The 19,990-nt window shown below is 49.9% G+C and overlaps 1 protein-coding gene across 4 annotated transcripts in view; it reads left to right on the top strand.

Annotated features, from left to right (window-relative positions):
* Positions 1 to 19,990, top strand: part of NTM (neurotrimin) — a 941,634-nt gene that overhangs the window by 740,074 nt on the left and 181,570 nt on the right. For all 4 annotated transcript variants that reach the window (XM_037038185.1, XM_037038186.1, XM_037038187.1 and 1 more), the window contains one exon: positions 17,896 to 18,128. In XM_037038185.1, coding sequence (XP_036894080.1) covers positions 17,896 to 18,128 — 233 coding nt within the window. The remainder of the gene's footprint in view (positions 1 to 17,895; positions 18,129 to 19,990) is intronic.

Genomic DNA, 19,990 nt, shown 5'->3' with positions numbered 1-19,990 from the left:
CTGAAAGTTTTACATTCTTTTTCAGGCTTCGGTGGACAAATAATATTCCTTGGTTTGGCCGAGCTCACCCGTGTGTCCTCTGCTTTCCTCTGCTGGTGACCATCGGTTTGCACTAGGAAGCAGGCTGGATCAGTTGGAGATCTCAGTGTCGAGGGGTGGATGGGAGGGAGACAGAGGAAGACGGAGCTCCTGACAGTTGACACAGCAGGCCCTCCTCAAGGGTTTGCTTTTCAGGTCTTCTAGACACTAATGTATGTGAATCTGATTAAAGTCTCTGTGCCGGCTTTATTTACTGTGAGCAACATATTTACTAATCATTTATCACAAATCAAAGAGCAGAGCAATTTCCTAACAACATTCTACAGATAATAAATGTCTTTTGAGCATGCATGCAGAATATGACATCTCAGCAGCGGCTAGTCCTGCTCCCCATCTCTGTGGTGGAGTTTCGAAGCTACTCGGGGAGGGTGGAAAGTAGAGGGTCACAGGCTGCCTCCCCACTGGCCCAGGTTGCAGATATTCACATCTCCTCCCTGAAGGAATAGGGGCCACCGAGGGTCTTCCAGTGTGTTCTAGTCCGGAGTACAGGGGTTCGTCTAACCCAGCTGACTTTCCAGGAGGTCACACATGGACAGATGGCTGGTAAGGTCCAAAGTCCCTATGGACAGTGCTGGGAACTCTGCCTTGGGACGGAATGGGGTTTGGGGGAATAGACGGGCTTTTTCTAGGAAGACTTCTCTTTATAGTATGGTCCTGGGAAAGGGCAGTTTGCAAAAGCAGTGTGTGGGGGGATGGGGAGTAGAATGGTAGAGTCTATTTGGCCATGTATTCTAGAAGACAAGTTTGGAGGTGGTCGTGTAGGAGCTTGGTATCTAGAATTATGTGCATTTCTAGAAAGAGTGACATGGCATAATGCCCCCGACTGGGTAAGAAGCATTGGCATTATTGGGTTTCTAATGATAGGCTTAGTGCCAACTCAGAGGGCAGTTTCTGGCCTCTCACACACAAATGGATCCAGAATGTCTGACTTTCTTTCCAGTAAGACCACTACGGATAGAAAACTGGCCCCAGAGCCTGAGTCCTATGTCAGCCTCTACCCCAAGGCCCTGAGTGATGGCCCGATCACTTAGTCCCTGCAAGTTCCTGGACTCACTCTTACGAGGAGAACACTCCACTTTAAGATGGAATTTATAAACGCAAACCTTAGGTGGGTTCTCTCTCTGCGCCGGCTGAAAAGTGAGGTCCACTGTGGCTCGACCTACTGTTTCCTGTCTGCTGTGCTGTAAAGTCATCGAACGAGAAGACTGGTTAGGAAATAGACACTGGGTTTTTACTGCCAGTATTCTTGTTTTCTTCTTCAGCACACTCACAAAACGGTTGCCTCCCTCCACCCGTCACTTCAAGTGGTGGTTTGCTTCACTGCATTGGACAGATGGGAGAGGAGAGGAATGTGCTGGCCGTGCTCAGGCGTGGGCCTCTCTTCCACCCTCGCCTCTGCTATTGTCCCTTTTCCTTGTGCTTCCCTTTTCCTCAACTTTCTGGTGCATTTATTTTATTTTATTTATTTATTTTTAGGGGAGGAGGGAGGAAGACATAGATGGAGGGAAACGTCAATGTGAGAGAGAAACATTGATCTGCTGCCCTTCATATGCCCCTTGACTGGGGACAAACCTGCAACCCAGGAATGTGCCCTGACCGGGAATCCAACCAGCAACTTTTTGCCTTGCAGGCTGATGCCCAGTCAACTGAGCAACGCTGGTCAAGACTCTGGTGCAGTTTGACTCAGGCTTTTTATTTCGAACAATCCTAGCTCTTACAGATAGCGGTAATGCCGCCTGCCTTCTCCTTTGGTGTTCTGATCACTGAGCATTTTAAACAGGTTTTGATGAAGCTAAAACTACCCAAGTGCATTTTATTCTTAATTAGAAGAACCTATTTCAGACTGTTGGGACTTTGGGAGTAGGAGATTTGTTTTAGCACTAAATATTCTCAGGAGGAGAATGGAGGCCAGGGGTGACCAATGTTCAGAAATCACCTTGGCAGAGAGACTACCTGCAGCTAGAAATCGAGTGATTAGTGGGATGGGAAAAAGAAACAGAGCCTCCGAGATGAGAACAGTTTAACTTTGCTAGGGAGCTGCTTGGAAGTAGCATGTCAGTCATATAGTCACAGGATTAAGAACAAAAGAATGTGTCTGGCAAGTGGAAGGAAAGGGAAGATGCTACATTTTCACCTCTCTGACTTCTTTTTGGTGTGACTCTCTCAATAATTACAGTGGAAGGAGTAATAATGCTTCTAATCTTACTTCATGCATTTAAATTCTGATTAATATTACTTGATTCTTTGTGTCCAGCTGAGGTGAAATAAAACCTGTTCTTTTGTACTTGCACCCTCTCTTTCAAGAATTTGCATTAGAAGTGGAAGCATGTTTGCATGTATTTATTTATTTCATTTAATTTATTTCATTAATTGGCATCCTTGCCCTCATAATTCTACTCCCCTTCCTATTCTGCCCTCCTAAGCCCCCTCTCTGTTACCTTTGGCAGAGGGGCAGTGAAGGTTCTCAGACAGCACTGCCCATCAGTGAGCAGGGCAGTGGTTATGGAGGTCCCGGGTGCTCCCGCAGAGCTGGGGCCTTGCAGAGATCCCTTGTTTGTGCAGAGGAAGAAACTGAGGGACTTGTAGGTGAAATGACTTGCCCACAATCACACATTTTGTAGCCCCAGGTCTGGGGTTAGAGATTCGTTTCCACCTTCAGCTTTGTGTTGGTGATTCTGAAAGATATAATTACAAGTTAAGGGATTTTACATGCTGCCACGCACAGGAAAAGTGAGCTCTTATTTTGCTGGGTAATTAACAAAAATAGTTTTGTAAAACGTGTACTGCATGCTCCTTCTTCCTGCGCCACCTCCTGTGAAGCACGACCTGGGGCTTGGTGACTTCCAGCAGTGCGCTCACCCAGGCTGTCTGTGCAGGCCCTCGGGCCCCTGGCGTCCTGGCACGAATGACCATGGAGAACAGCTTGGGGGATGCGGGTGTCTGGGTTGTGCCTGAGGCTCTTGATTGTCTCAGAGACACCTGATTTAGGAAGGATGCCTGCCTGCTGCAGTGCCCCTCACTGCAAGCACTGTGATAATGGGTGGGACACCATGGTACGCAGGACACACCTCAGGGACCACAAACACAAAGACAAAGAAAATATACCAGCGCCCCCCCCCCCCCATACATTGCCCGGGAAGTGATGTGCCAGAGGTGTGTGGGTGCTGTGGAATGACAGAAGTCTGCGCAGCTGTGGTGGGGCAGAGGACAATGTGGAAGGAGGCGTGTGTGGGTGAGAAAGTGGGAGAGGTGTCTAGAACTTCCAATACTATATTGAATAGAAGTGGTGAAAGTGGGCAACCTTGTCTTGTTCCTGATCTTAGTGGAAAAGATTTTAGTTTTTGCCCATCGAGTATGATGTTGGCTGTAGGTCTTTCATATATGGCCTTTATTATATTGAGGGATGTTCCCCCTATGCCCATTTTTCTGAGTACCTTTATCATAAATGGGTGTTGTACCTTATCAAAGGCTTTTTCCACATCTATTGATATGACCATGTGGTTTTCTTTGCTTTTGTTTATGTGATATATTACATTTACTGATTTATGAATATTGAACCATCCTTGCATCCCTGGGATGAATCCCACTTGGTCGTGGTGTATGATCATTTTGATGTATTGTTGGATGCGATCTACCAATATTTTATTGAGGATTTTAGCATCTATGTTCATCAGCGATATTGGCCTGAAGTTTTCTTTCTTTGTTGTGTCTCTGTCTGGCTTTGGAATTAGGATGATGCTGGCTTCATAAAAAGAGTTGGAGAGTTTTCCCTCCTTTTGGATTTTTTGGAATAGTCTGTGAAGAATAGGGGTTAGCTCTTCCTTAAAAGCTTTGTAGAATTCTCCTGTGAAACCATCTGGTCCAGAGCTTTTGTGTGATGGGAGTTTTTTGATTACTTCTTCAATTTCATTTGCTGTTATTGGCCTGTTCAGGTTTTCTGCTTCTTTTTCATTGAGATTTGGAAGATTATATTTTTCTAGAAATTTGTCCATTTCACCTAGGTTTTCAAATTTCTTGGCATACAGTTCTTCATAGTAATTTCTTACAATCCTTTCTATTTCTGTGATATCTCAAATACGGAACAGGCTGACAGGGTCCAGAGGGGAGAGGAGGGAGAATCACAGGGGAAAAGGGGAAGGACTCACATGAATAAGTATAAAGGACACATGGACAATAACTGAGGTGGGGGTGGAAATAGGAGGGAGGTGGGGAGCACTGGGGGGGCAGGGCTGGGAATATAAGACAGAAAACTGTACTTGAACAAGAATTAAATAAAATTAAAAAATAAAATTAAAAAAAAAGTGGGAGAGGTGCTCTGGACAGAGGGGCCCACATGGGGACTGGCTTGGAGGCAGGGGAGAGGATGTCACCTGAGAAAACTGCAGACACTGGCAGTGACATGGCCCCTGTGCAGGGTGATGGGGCTCGGGGAGGCCCGGGCATCCTGGAAGGTTATTCCAAAAGGATAAGCTTTGTCCTGAAGGCTGTGGCAGCTCCTGGAAGGTTCTGCATGAATGAGTCTCTAACAGATTGCTAGAGAGGTCCCTCCAGCAGAAGGAGAGGTGGACACTAAGGGTTAAATACAGAGGGAAGAGGCCAGCTGGAGGGGCTGGCTGCAGGGACCGACCAGCCAGGCGAGGTGAGACTGGATTCTCCTATTACCCACCCCCAGTGTCTAGAGTTTAGAAGGTGGGTCATTGGAGGGAGATTAGGGAAGAATTTGAGCTTGTTGAATGAAAAAAAAGAGCAGGGACTAGTTCATGCAGAGAAAGAGCTACCTCTGCTCCAGCCCAACTAGAATTGCGTCCTACAAAGGCCAGTTAATTGAGGATATCACCAAAGGTACCAAGAGTTTCTGTGTAGGACTAAGACAATTACTTGCCCCTCATTGGTCAAAGGAAATCACTTCAGGGGGAGCGGCTGGTGCAGCCCCCTCACTGAGAGGACCAACTCCCTGGATGACATGTTGCACCTGCAGACCCACTGCATCCCCCTCTCCATCTCCACCCGCACCCACCCTCACCCCTCGAGGCCAGGGTCACTCTGTCTGCTGGCATCGGGTGCAGGTCTTAAGGGCTTCCTGCTTTGGGTTCGGGGCTGGGCATTGTACTTTCAGGGTTAACCTCAAGCCACTTCCTTCCTGTACAGTGTTTGCTAGTAAACTGCCTGTGTAGGTCCCCTGCTTTCTTTCACTTAAGTAGCTGTTATCTTCTTTGTATCACAAGCTCCTAAAATAATGAGAATATGGAGTATGTTTTGTTCTGAAGAGCAAGCACTGCATCTCCACAGGTGTAGAAGCACAATAAGTAAAGGTTTAATGTCCAGCAAGGCGAGGTAGACATGTATGCACTCATATAATAGTTACTTGGAAACAATACCGGTTGGTAAACCTTAACACCTCCCTGCTCCTGTGGAGCTCTTTGTACTCTCCCTTGAAAGACTGATGCTGACCCTCATGAAAACCATAAGAATTAAGTGAGCAGACGTTTTTCTGAATTCAACACACACACAGACTGAGACATGCAAAGTCTATGTATGGGGACCCAGGCTTGTCACAGCAGACTCGATGGTAAAACAAAGCTCAGCTAGCTTGCCTCTGTGGAAATCAGGCCAGAACCACTGGGCATGGCTGCTGCTTCTCTTAAATAGGAGCATGTAAGCTGAGGTTGTCAGATAAAATACACTAATGCATAGCAGCTTCCAGATGGTAGAGAGCTTGTTAAAATCTGAGTAACGCCCAGTGCATGGGCACGTTTTCGGGATGTTCATGATGGAATCTCTCATAGAATCCACTCACCCCGGAAAACACTATTCTGTTTCTCAGGTTAAGGAATCAGGAGATGCTAATTCTCATCCTGAGACTTTCTTGAACTAAATAGCTACATAGCCATAGGCTTATCAGTGAAGTGGCTGCATTGACTTAACTTCCCTAAACCCCTTATCTGTAAGTCAGTAGGTTTTCAACGCATTGAATTTGTACTCAGGTTTAAAGGTCTCAGCCAAAGCACTCCTACCAGACCCTCACTGGCCTCTGACACCAGTGTCCCCAAGCACTGCTCTGTTTTCTGTATGACACCCTGTAGTGCCCTCTCATAGGAGACCTCACAGTTCATTGACATCTGCTTTTTCCTACCTCTTCTGCATGAGCCAAACATCTGTCTGTCTTGTTATTTTCTGTATTGCACTGCATTGCTCAAGTATGAGTGCAATACATGGCATAGAGTAGGTGCTCCAAACACATTTGCCAGGTAAATGAATAATTCAATAAACCTATTCCTACACACTTGAGTTAGTTCATGTCTTTTGAGACAATAACTGGACGTGAAGTGCAGATAAGGAGAAGAAGGATAGGCCTGACACCAAAGGCTCCGAGTCAGTGGAGGGTTATGAAATGAGCCTGAAGGATGGGTAGGAGTCTGGGAGCCACAGGGCTCCCCTCGCCCAGTCCTGCCATCAGCACGGTTTGAGCTGATCAGGTCTCTGTGAGACAACATCTGTTTAGGCATTTGATTGTGTGAATAAGAGCCACCATCTCCTGGAAGGGAAACTCATCCTAGGAAGGGGAACCTCCGCGTTTACACGGTTCCTGGCAGCAACTGGCTCCCCAGCTACTTTCCTCCCAAATGTGATTTCATCACGCCATTCAGCACTCGCACCCCCCTTAACCAGCAGCAGCCCATTGCTGCCGATGAGAGCGACTGCTCCGCTCGGCAGTTGGGCCCTCTGCAAGCTGACTATCATCTTCCTTCTGCATCCCCAGGGTCTCTACCTCTGTCACAGCAGACCAAAAGTGTATCCCCATCTCCATAGACACATATTTGGACTGCATTTTCTTCCTGTGGGCCACACCCTCTCCCCTTTTCTCTACGTATGCAGATGTGTTTTGCTTTTATTACAAACTCAGGGTTCACTTCCTCCACAAGATTTCCAGTCCCTGTGCTCTTCCCCCACCACCAAACTCCTGAACTTTTCACCAGAGGATTCTTTGAGGACGCGTGCCTGGCTAGGTCATATTCCCCTTGGGGTCAGTGTCCCTGGAAGTCCCCAGCCCTCTCCGCTCCTCTTGGCCAGGCCCTGCTCAGCCCCATCTCATTTCCTGTCTCCCGAGCCCAGACCGCCTGCTCTGCCCCTCTGCCAAAGCCTGACTACAGGGCCCTGAGCATCTTTCTGGCACCCACTCTGCAGCCTCCGAAGCTTCTCATGCCCCCACCCCTTGAAGATTCCCCCTTCTAGTCCCCAAATGTTTGTGATTTTTACCAATCACACTGTCCTTATTCCAGAGCCCCAGAGGCAGGCTCGGGGTCTTGAATTTGTTCAAAAGTAGCTTAGTAAGGAAGCACCCCCTAGAGAAACCTGGGGCTGGGGAGTGGGGTGGGGAGCAGGGCAGGGAGGAACAGGAAGCCAAGCAAAAGCTTGATTTCAGGCAAGCAGCCGCCAGGGTGAGACCCAGGCAGGTCCAGAGGGCGGGTTTCCACTCTGCCATTGTCAGCAGCTTCCTGCTTCCCTAGGGGACACACCTGGCTCTCTGCCAGTGAGTGAGGTGGTGGGGCTCCCACAGCCTAAAAGCAGGCCTCCCAGGAATGTGGCATTTAGAAGCAGAGGTACACAGAAACCTGGGGAGCAGCACAGGGATAGTAAAAGGGATCCAGAGAACTGGACAGACACTAACAACAGCAATGTCCATGAAGATGGGGATATTAATACAGACCAAAGACCTGGGACCCAGGCCTGGCTTCCAGCCACCCTTCAGAGTGAGTTTTCCACATTTCAGCCCCCCACCTTTGTACATATCCCCACTGTAGCCTGGTCTAATGTGAGCCCCAGGACCCTGTCCTCTAGGGCAGAGGACCCCAACCCTTGGACCATGGATTGGTAGTGGTCCATGCCTGTTAGGAAGCAGGCTACACAGTAGGAGGTGAGCTTGAATGTAATGTGCTTGTATCACTCCAAAACCGTGCCCCTTCACCCCGGTCCATGGAAAAATTGTCTTCCACAGAACTGGTCCCTGGTGCCAAAAAGGTTGGGGACTACTGCCCTAGGGCTTTGTCAGCAACGGAGGCAGAGTATTAGGTGTGTCCTTCCCTTAGCTGACCGCACCTGGGAGACCGTTTTCTAGATCTCTCCTGGCCCAGCAAAGGTACTTTTAGGGGCTTTTCGAAGTCCTTAGTCCATGAGACGGAGGCAGCTGGTAGGCTGTCAGTTGCTCCCACCCTCCACATGGGCCCCTCCCAGTGGCCACTGTTTTGTGATGGGGAAGGTGAGAAAACCTGAGAGGGCTGCCCCGGTCAGTAGACCTCCTTAGCCACAAACAGGTTGGAGACCTCGCGCTCCCCTGAGAGGGAGCTCTTCAAACAACCAGCTGTCAGGGGCACAGAAGAAGAAATCTGAGAGGAAACACGCGAAAGGTGGAGGGAGGCCTGGGAGCTGCGCAGGTTCCAGGGAGGGAGGTGGGTCCTTCCCTTGGGAGTGCTTATCTTTCTGGGAGATACATCTCGCCCCCTGAGGTACCACATCACATAGATTAACTATCAGGAGAACTCCAATTACCTCTTCTGCACTTAATTATTCTTATGATTCCCTGTAACGAGCTCTGGTTCCCCTGGCCCTGGGGACCCCTCTCCCCACGGGCCAGCAGAGGAGGGGCAATGGGAAGGGCCGCACAGCTACTCCGGCTGCATCTGTGTTGGTCCCGTGGTCCTGGCGCTTCGTTCCAGCCTCTCAGATGGCAGACATGGCACTTTGTCACTGGGCAGCTGCTTCCCTGGGAGAACACTGGCCACTTGCCCCTGTCTCTAACTACCGCACGGGCCCTGGGCAGTCATTCCAGGATACAGTGGCACCACCAAGGGCCAATGTCATGTGGCTGAGCCAGATAGTGAGAACCGTGGGAAGGCCCCTGGGCCCCAGGAGCCCACCCTGTCACTGGGGAGTTCTGGCTTTATCAGGCTGTTCCTCCTTCAGGGCACTGAGGGGGTTGGGTGGACTGGGCTATGTCTCCCAAGGGCAGGAGTTCTCTATGGTTCTCAACTGGAATGCTTCCATTTGACCTCTCCGTCCCCGAGTGTGGGGCCAGGTGTATCACCTTATCTGCGGTGAGAACCAGAGTGGAAGCCAGCAGGCCCGGTAACTGATCAGACCTGCCAGGCGTTGGACTTCCCACCCACTGCAAGTGAGACACCCGCCGCACTTGGGTCAGGTTGTGGTGTCCGTCTCCTGGGCCCCCAGGCTCTCCCCACATCAGAGGTATTCAAGTCCTAAATGCAGGGAGTCCTTTAGAGAGGAGAGAGGGGCCCGGGCCTGGGGGTGGCATGGAAACTGTTTTTCAACCAGGTGTTGGCGTTGGAACGGACCCCAAGGGTGCATGGGGCCGGGGTGACATACCTGCTGGCCTCCTTGAGGCGCACGCCCGTGCACGCGCCTGCCAGCCTGGCACCTGGCCTGGGCAGAGCTGCCAGAACCCTTCACATACGCACAACACACCCTTCATCCTGGTTTACCGGAGCGAGTCCCGCACTTCCATGTGTAATTGTGAACTGTGTCTGGCTCAGACAACAATTAGCAGTGGCCCCCACTCTCTGCCAACTAATGGCCTCCAGGCTGGATCTAACTTTTCCAGGATGAAGCCCCACCTCAGGTATGGGCTTCACGTGGTCCAGCTGGTGAGGACAGAATCGGAGACAAAAAAGAGAAGAGAAAGAGGTTGTAGACAGAACATTTGCTGGAATCCCATTTCTTCTCCCAGCCCATGCCTGCCAGGGAGAGGCCCTCTCCCCCTTCCCCAGGGAAGAAAGGGACAAGCTTTTGTGCCTTTTACAACCATCCATAATTTTTTGAGTAACCGCTGGTAAGTTCTCCATTTTGGTTATCTAGTCTTTCTTGCGTCCAGGTTGAAGTAAAGTCTTTTACGTGGCGTATGGCACTACCCAGAATCGCCAGGGTACCTGGAAGAAGAGATGGTATGCTCAGTTGGGTAATTTGAGGAGAGTGGAGGTTAATAAAATGGACATTTACAAAGGTGTAGCTCAAACTCAGACAAACCACAGGGGGTAGTCAGGACCAGGGCTGGTATAGGGGGCATTTTTAACACCTGCAGGTCTGAAGGGGTAAAGGGAGGAGGCCTCAGCTCCCAGCAGAAGGAGAGGGCTGTGTGGACAGGGCCCCAGGCCGGAGCCGTTGACTTGGAAAGACGGGGATATACGCGGCCTGCAGCAGACCCTCCCCTCCTTCCTCTGCCTCATCTCCTGCCACTGCACTTCCGCGTCCCGCCCTCTCTGCTGGACAGGGTTGGGAGCTGGGGGACTGGGAGCCTGGTGACCAGACCCTGTGCAGCTCAGTTCAGTCTGCCATGGACCCTGACAACGCAGACTGTACTTACTCACCCAACCTAAACGGCCTCCTAAATTCTCCCAACATCCACATGGCCCTGGAAGTCACCGGCAGTCCTTGGCATCCAGAAGCACATCATAGTACACACTTCCTGTCCTCCTGGAGCGCCGCCCATCATGAGGAGACGCAGTGTGAACAAGCCGCTGCCAGTACACCCCAGGTGGAAGTAGGTCTGGAGAACATTTACGGAGGCTCAAGAATGTTTGCAGAAAAACGGTAGTTGAGATACAAAATAGTATGTAAAGGAGTATTGATAGAGAAATAGGGATTAGCCTAACAAATAGTAAGGAAGAACATTCCAAGTAAAGTGAGTCACTGAATTCTAAGACTGAGCAGAGGGTACAGGTCCCAGTGAGCAGAAGTTCAATAGGCCGGACACGCGTCCTGCCCGAAGCAGAGTGAGGTGGGAGGCCATTCGCTGGAGCCCAAGGTCAAACGGCAGGTGACAACCAAGGTGAATTCCCACTGAGCCCTCGTTCAGCACTTCTGGGCTCTCTCCTCTAGGAAATGTTGGTCTCTATGAAGGGGTTCCAGAGACCCTTGTCTGTGTTTGAATGGTTTTTAATATGTTAGGGAAAAAGTGGAAGGATAAGCCTCCAGGTCGCCTGGCTTTGGCACCTAGGGAAAACACAAAGGCCCTGTCAGTTCTGTCTGTGGTCGTAAGACACAGTCCAGGGGCCTCTCTGCCCAGATCATCCTGCGTCCAGAGTCCTCCCTCGCCACATGGGTGTAACACACAGTTATTGAATAAAGAAATGGCTGTGGGAGCCCTGATGACAAACGTGATGTGACCTATTGAGCAGTCCCCAGCCTCCTTCAGCATGTGAATTAGTATTGGGTTTTTGTCACCAGGACAAATCAAAATCCTGTGCTTTCATTTTAGCAAAGTCATGGCCCACCTAACTCAGCAGAGGTTGTTTTTCAATTATGCAACTTTGACTCAGGCGGGAAGGACACATGGGCAGGTGTACTTATGGAGAGCTTTGCTCAGAGGGCCACAAAGCCAAGTCTTTTTGTCATATCCAAGAGAGTAGGGATGTCAAGGGGATGCCTCTGCTTTTCTGATGCCCACAAGGAATAGAGGGAGTGGTGTGCAAATTGTGTTTGTAAATTTGGGGCACGCAGAGTAGACACCTTCATAGCCAGGGCCTGCTCTGCCCACAGGCCCTGTGGCCATTGCCTTCTCAGGGGGTGGTGAAAGTGGTGATTTTAATCAAGGGTAATTGGTGGGCAGATATTTAGTGAGTGGTAACTTTGTACTCAGTACAACGTTGCGTAGGGGCACGGAAGGAAAAGAAGGCATGGCCCTGCCTTCTGAGAGCTCGGCATCTGCTCGGCGGTGTCACCTGTGCGCACACCTAAGCTGGGAAAGCAGTTATGTAATGGATTGTGCAATCAGACTGTTTTCTGGGTGTCCACCACGTACAGAGCAGCGTATCTACATGAATCATTCCCTATAATCTTCTCATTAAGCCCAAGCAAGAGGACAAGTTATTGCCATCACAGATGAGTTAAATAACTCCTAGTGAAGTGAGAAGACTGGGAGAGAGGCCGCAAGAAGAGAGCTGGGGCTTGGAGTCCCACAGTCTGGCTGGAGAGCCTGCTCTCTTTCCTTTTCCCTGCCCCCCTTCAGGCTCCAGCCCACTGCCAGCTGTGGGGACTTTGAGCGCAGCACCTGCTGTCACCCAGGCCCTTCGCCTCTACTAAGAGCCCCAGGTATGTTCGGCCAGGCCAGAGGGCAGTTTGGAGTTTGTCTGTGTAATCCAAGGTCTTTCTATAAATATCAAGATGATTTTAGATGCCAGTAGGGTCAAAATGAGCACCCCCAGTAGTGAAGGCTTCTCCTCCAATAAAGAGTTACAGTACAGTGATGTCTGGATTTTCGGCAGGCCAGTGATGAAGCAGCCTGGTGTGCCCGTTTGTTGGTTTCCCCCAGAAGCAGATCTGGAAGATGCACCTGCCAACTCCATGAGCCGGGTGTCGGTATTTCCAAACCATCCGCTTGGTAATGTTTCTCTGTGAAGCTTGAGGGGAGGGCTGGGCACAAGCCAAACACTCAGAGGCACCAGGCTTAGGGGCAGCTGGAACATTTCTGAGCGATCAGAGGAGATTGTGACCAGGTGCTGTGATGGGTGGAAGCACTTATTTCACTATAGTCTCCAGCCTGGTTTGAGATGTGTTACTTTTCAAAAGCAGTTAAAGGGCCGTTTGATGGAAAGAATGGTTGGATTTCTCACTGCCTGGATGCATTACAGTCCTCAAACCTTCAGGCAGGTGTGATTAAGAGAAACCAAGCTTGGACTTTTCTCTCTTTCTTCAGTAACCTTTCTCTTTATTTCAACACATTTTTGTCTTCAGAAGAGTCCAAGCAACTTTGGCTCTGTTTTTTTTTTTCAATTTCCAGTGTCTCTCTCTCTTCTTCTCCCTCTCCATCTCACTTTCATCTCCTCCCAAACCCAAAATAACTTGAGGTCCTGTGCCCCCGTTCTCATGGTTTTATCTCTGCAGCACTGATCCTGGGCTTGCGTACACATTGTTTGCTCCCCCTCTGTGTGCAAATGCAGCGAGGGCAATAAAGCCACTGTTCCTCAGGCAGAGATGGAGCACAGAGAAGGCTGCGTTTTCGGCACTGGCACAGTCAGTGCAGCTGAAGACAGTTGCAGGTGTGGCAGCCCTTGCTACCCTGTGCCATACTCAGGTGCAGGGTCCAGCGCCGGCACCTGCGGCTGCTCCTCCCGGGTCAGTTACATAGGAGGTTTTCAATCACCAAAGAAAGTGCATGGATTGATGATCCCTGCAGGCTGGACATCTTTGGTAACCTGTTCAAATATAGCAGGCTTATTTTCTTTAAGAAGAAACTTGCCCAAGAACAGGAACAGGGTACAGACAAACACGCAGACTGAGAAGGGCATTGTGGCTCAGCAGTAGGATGGTAAGGAGAATCCCCCCCAGGCTCTGAGTGTCTGTGTGGATTTGCCAGGATTTGCAGAGGGTGGGTCCTGGGCTGTCCCTGGGGGCTCGCCCAGCAGGGGTGGGCTGCGGGAGTGCTGAGAGGGGACCCTCCCAGAAACACAGAAGGCTGAGGGCCACCTCCTGGAGGTGGAGCGAGAAGTGATTGAGGGTGGCCCTGAGGCTAGAGCGGGGAAACTTCCCAGGTGAGGGGTGTTTAGCATTTGGGGAGCTGGGAGTTCCAGACCTAAATCCAGAGCCCTGAGTGTGCAGTGGTTTTTTTCTCTGTTTTTTGTTCTTGGCTTTATTTTATTGATTAATTGCTTTGTTTGTTTATTTTGCCTGTGCAGCAGGATGGGCAGAGAATAAGCTCCGGGTGGGGGCTTCTTATGTCTCAGGATTGTGGGGGGAAAGGTGAGAGACTTTCAAGGTCTGGGCAGGGCCCTTGTGACCTGTTCTCTCTCTCCATTTCCCTTCCTGCCGGCTTCACGCTGAGCTGGAACCAGTTCCCTGACAGCGGGCTGCTGCTCCCACCACACTGCCCTGGGGTAGTTAGGGAGAGCTGAGTTCAAGATCTTCCTTGCTCCCCATGAATCACCTTCCTGAGAGAAATGCGGCACCATGGTGTGTTGCAGGAGTGATTTGGTAGGACTGGGTTCAGGGCAGTGTCTGCGTGAAAGGGATCCTGTTGACTGAACCCCCACCCCAGTCTTCTACCCCAACCAACCACAACATTAGCTATGGCTGAGAGAGCAGTTGTGCTCATTCTGCCTTTTTTTTTTTTTTTTTTAAGCCTGGGAGAATTGTCGCCTCTGCATTGTTGTTGAGACTCGATAAATGATACGGATAGATGGGGGCAGGTATGAGGAGGTGACAGGAGCTGGCGGCCAAGTTCCCTTTGTGATCCATCTCTACAGAAGCCAGCGTTAATGCCGTGGAGACTCAGCAAGACTGATCTCTGGCAGTGACAGTTTGGACGTCTACACATGACCTTGGATGTGCCCAAACCACAGCTGAAGCTATGCCAACGCTTCAGTGTAGTCTGTCACAGGGGCTGCCCAACTGTGCTGCAAGTCGGCTGCCTTTGGAGCATTCGTGTATTTGCAATGAATGTCTTTGGCCTTGGTAATGCTGCTTCCGTACCAGTCAATTTCCAGTCATTAGACACAGGGAAGCCCAGGACAGTCCTGCGTTCAGCAGGAGGCTGTGGGATGTCCCCATTGTGGACATCAGAAACAATGACTCAGGCAGTTTATAGAGGTTGGTGATCAGCATTTCCTGCCTCGCGGCCATTCACCTGGTGTCTGGGCAAAGTTTCAGCAGTGGGAGGGAAAAATAACTAGGGCTCTGCCTTCCAGAACAAAGCGGTCCTAAGAAACTTCTGTCCTGTAAAGTAATGGAAAACTGTTTCAACGAGGGTCATTTCTTCATGCCCATTCGCTCTGCTGGTCTCCTTTTACCAAAAACCAGATTGCTAAATTAATGGTTTTTAAAGTGTGGTCACTAGTCCAGGTCAGGGCCAGTCACCTGTGTTCATCTGAGCATCCGGGCGATTCCGATGAATGTGGATTTAAATGTTATAGAGCCTGTGGGAGGTCTGATAAGGACACCAAAGACCACTGAACCCGAGGGAAAAAAAGGACAACAACTCTGGTTCTGAATCTTGGTTCTGCAGCTTAATATTGGTGTGATCTTAATCAATTTGGGTATTTCCTAGTCTCAGTGAAGCCCATCTCTAAACTGGCAATGATAAGTGAACTCAAGTAATTTTTTGAGATCCTAAAATATAGTGTATGTGATAGGCTTGCTCAATATAGTAATAGCATATAGTAAAATGCATTCAATAAACATTAGCCATGAATATGAGTTTCACCAACTTCTCGGCTTGAATCCAAATAAAATTTAGGGCAGGGACCACCTTTAAGGTCGTTAGTACAAATAATGTCCCAGGCACATTACTAGCAAAGCAAGTTGTGGAGTGTGTTGTTCTTAAGGGGTTTGAAACCACTGTGGTTCCAAACCCACATTTTAGGCGTGGCAGCCGAGAGGAGAGTGGTGGTGGGTCCACAGGGGAGGTGTGGGAAGGTGTGGCATACCAGGCGCTTCTCCTGTCACCTTGGCTGTGCTTCTCTGCCTCTGCGTACTCTCTGAGTATGTGCTGAGTATGGTCAGCACAGCAAGAGGAAGGCTTGGAGTACGCCGCAGACCAGCCCAAACTTCATGTGCATCTGGTTACCTAGGCATCTTATTAAAATGCTGTTCCAGCTCATTACTTCTGCAGTGAAGCCTGAAATTTTGCATGTCTAATGAGCGTCCCATTGATGCTGATCTGATGGTTTTCTGACTACACTTTTATAGAGTGAGGTCCTTACTCAGTGCTTCTCAAACCTTAATGTGCGCACAATTCCCCTCTTGCTTTATGCTACTAAAGGAATGGTCCAGGGGCCATCTGCATGCACATCCCCGGGAGATAATTGAAAATGCAGACTCTGGGGCCCCGCCCCAGACCTACCAAATCAGAAGGCGCATTTCGGTAATTTCCCAAGTGGATACATAAGCACAGCGAAGTCTGGGATCCACTTGAATGGTGTCCAGCATTCAGAAGGACCCACCCCTGGTTAAATGCTCCGCCATCCCCATCTTCAATCCTTAATAATTCTTGACCCAAGGGCTCTGCCTTTTCATTTTCCACCAAGTCCCGCAAATTAGGCAGCTGATTATGGAGACGCATCACTCTGCACCGGTGCTTTCCATGCTCTGGTGTGTACACGGCCTAACTGGGGTATTATTAGGAGTTTCGTATTTGGGGGGTTCCCAAAGATCCTGAGTCAGTAGGAAGAGAGAAACTGTGACAAACCCCTCATTTGATTCCGGTGCAAACGGCCCACGCCCATTTACAGACATACTCCCTGATCGTTTCCTCGGTAGGTCTTCTAGCACCTCCATGCTGTGCTGTTCTGAAAACACAGCGAGCAGCAGAGACCCTGCTGGACACCCGAGCCGAGACCTTTCTGGTCGAGAGCAGTTTTCGCCACGGGGAGCTCTCAGCAAGGCTCCCCACCTGCGCCCGGGAGGCCCCGCGGCGGCGATCGGGTGACATTTACACAAGTGCCTGCGAAAAGGAGGCAGGGTACAGGATATCTCCTCTGGAGAGGGACCACCTAGGGAAGCTGCTGTGCTCAGCAGCAGCTCGTAGGCTTTTCATGGTCACAGACATTTTGAGAATTCTGTGGAAGCCATCGACCCTCCCCACTGAAAAATGCCCCCTTGCACCCGGAAGAGCACACGGGGCCAGGAGTTGGGCGACCTGACCGAGGAGTCTGACTTCACTTCCAAGCTCTTTAACTGGGGGCAGCCACCGGACGATCCCAGACCCCAGAGTCCTGATCTGTAAAGGGGAGACGGTCATTGATGTCACAGCTTTATTGCAAGAATCAAATGAGACGGTGCGTGTGGTAAAATACTTTTTTTTCTACAGTGCAAAAGAATATATAAATTGGAGGCACAACTCTACATACTGCGCTATTTCCAGTGTTAGAGCTGAGATCAGGGCACGGCATTTGTGAATCCAGCCCGAGGCCGCAGAACATATTCGGTGCACCGAGAGCAGGAAATGAATGCAGACAGATAGATGTGATGAGGGCTTGGCGAGAGGAGCTGGGAAATTTGAAAGTGTAGGAAAAGAGAAAGGAGCTTCAACATCTTAGGAACTCCAGATGCAAAAGTAAAAGAAAGAACAGCTATTTTTATATGTGCAACTGCTTTTGAAATTTTGGAAAATGTGTCTAGTCTCTCAATAATCGAACATTTCTGCCCTTGACTATAGTGAAGATAAGTAGCAATGGCAGTGGCTTGTATCTAGTTTTGACTTCAGAAGCCTTCTGTCAGAATTTGCTATTCTGAGATAAGAAAAAAATCTTTGGTAGATGAGATTTGGGTCTCTGATCTAGCACATATTATCTGTGTGACTTGGGAAAATATTTAGTTTCTCTATTCTTTAATTGCTTTTATCAGTGGAACCTCCCTCTTGGGCTGTTGTAAGTATTGAAGGACTTGGTACATCTAAAACACCTAGAAAGCAATCCAAGGGATTCGCATCTTCCACATCAGGGACGTCCTTGAGCAAAGAGGGTGCAGAAGGGCCCAGGCATTCTGGGAGTGGAAGGTGCCTCGGGTTGTGATTAGGGATGGTTAGGACCATTGTAGTGAGCCTGTGCTCTGGTGGTTTCTGGGCGCGACCCAGAGTCTGGGATATCCAATGTGCTGAGGCTGTCGTCCCATAAGACTTCTGCTGCCAAATCCCAGCCAGTGCTGTCCATGTCAAACCAAACAGAGGACATTTCTGTGTGTATACTGGGGGCAGGGATTGGAGACAAGGCATAAAAACTCCTCCTGCCCTTGCCAGAGACCCCCTCTGATGGCTCCCACTGTCCTGACTTGCCCATCTGGCCTTCCCTCCAGGTGCACGATTGACAACCGGGTCACCCGGGTGGCCTGGCTGAACCGCAGCACCATCCTCTACGCTGGGAATGACAAGTGGTGCCTGGACCCACGAGTGGTTCTCCTGAGCTACACCCAAACCCAGTACAGCATCGAGATCCAAAACGTGGATGTGTACGATGAGGGCCCGTATACCTGCTCTGTGCAGACGGACAACCACCCCAAGACCTCGAGGGTCCACCTCATCGTGCAAGGTAGGCAGTGCCGGGCAGGGCGGTCTGGGTGGCGGCTGAGAAAGCATGCAGTAAACTCTCTGACTGTGATCCTCAACAGGAATGAGTTCTGTTTGTTCCATCAGCCAGGACAACTTGCTAATTGTCATTTTGCCATCAGAGGATAAATTTTCAAATAATTTTCCCATTGTACAAGACTAAGACTTTTTTTTTGCTTTTGTTCCAATAATATATTTTCTCAGAAAATTATTTTCTAATTATTACTTTGCTTAGCTTTTTACTCCTCTAATTTTCTTTCGGGTTCCAATTCCAAGCTCACTTTATTTTAAGACCAGCACTGTAGGCCTGGCACTGTACACCTGCACACCCTCCCAGGGCCTTCAGAGAAAGCACAGCCGCACGCAGATGCTCCGAGCACCCGCTGGGACGCATCCTGCACACCACCTGCACCGCCACCTCCCTCCTCCATCTCCTCTCACCTCCCAGCCCGGGGTCTCTTCCACCACATCACACCCCCACTGCCTGTGTCTGATTCTCCGTGTTTTGGTTGTGCCCCTCGGCCCCAGCTTTTCAGAACTGTGTATTTGTTCTCTTTTTATATCTCTCTTGGCTGTGCTCTCTCCATGTGTCCCAGACCCTGGGAATGGTGCTTACCTTCCCCATGAAGCAGAACTGGTTCCGGGGCATTCACACAACACTTAATCATGGGGGCAGATCCCTAACTAGGGAGTAAGAACTCAGAATCCCAGACGACTGCTTTTTGGCCCGGGCCTTTGATCAAATGCCTGGCTGAGCCTCAGGGTTTCCTTCTGTGCAATGGAGTTAGTGTTGTGAGGAGTCGTGGTGGGGATTACAGTCTACAGGGACTGGTGTGTGAAGTACTTATAAGGGGGTCTGGCACATAGAGATGTCAAGTGTTAACTATTTCAAAAAACGCTGTTGTTATTTTTTAAAATTCTTACCAGAGGATATGGAGGGTATGTCTTTTATTTATTTGAGAGAGAGACAGAATGAGAGGGAGAGAGAGAGAGAGAGACTGATGTGAGAAAGAAACATTGATTAGTTGCCTCCCATATAGGCCCCCACTGGGGATTGAACCTACAACCTATGTTTGGTGTATGGGACGACACCCCAACCAAATAAGCCACCTGGCCAGGGCCAGTGTTGTTATTTAACTCTTTAACATATTTTTTCACATTGGACTTAATACTGTGCACTTTTATCTCAGGCACCCAAGCCCTGAGCGGTGCCGGGCCCCTCTGTCACTGTTCCTTTCCCTGCCCACTCTGCAGATCCCTTCCTCCAGCTAACTGGCAGGTTCAGGCAGTACACCTCTCTTCCAGGGGCTCCTTCAGCCACCCCTTCCTCTCCGAGTGTCCAGGGAGACAGCAGGGGGTCTTGGTTCAAACCACAAGGGCAGGGAAGTGGCTGGAGAAGGCAGGGGCAGATGCACTGGGAGAATGAGGGGAGAGCCAGCTGTGAGGGGGCGGGCAGGGGTGCAACTGGGATCGTGGGTACGGACTGTGGCCCACGAGGAGAAGAAGCCTCGGCTGCCGTGAGAAAGTGTGGACACTGGCCCTGGTCAGGGATGAGGCCAGGGGGACTCTGGAGCCCCTCATGTTGTGTCAAAGCCTGGTCATACTAAGTGGTTTTAATTTTTTCTTTTTTAAAAGATTTTATTTATTTATTTTTATAGAGAGAGGAAGGGAGGGAGGGAAATATCAATGTGAGAGAGAAACATTGCTGGTTGCCTCTCATACGCACCCTGACTGGGGACCGAACCCACAGCCCAGGCATGTGCCCTGGCCAGGAATTGAATCAGCGACCTTTCACTTTGCGGGATGATGCTAAACCCACTGAGCCACGCAGGCCAGGGCTACTTT

This window comes from Sturnira hondurensis, unplaced genomic scaffold, assembly GCF_014824575.4.
Source record: "Sturnira hondurensis isolate 20B ecotype Veracruz unplaced genomic scaffold, ASM1482457v3 Scaffold0024152, whole genome shotgun sequence".
NCBI lineage: Eukaryota > Metazoa > Chordata > Mammalia > Chiroptera > Phyllostomidae > Sturnira > Sturnira hondurensis.
This window is presented reverse-complemented; position numbering and strand designations above follow the sequence as displayed.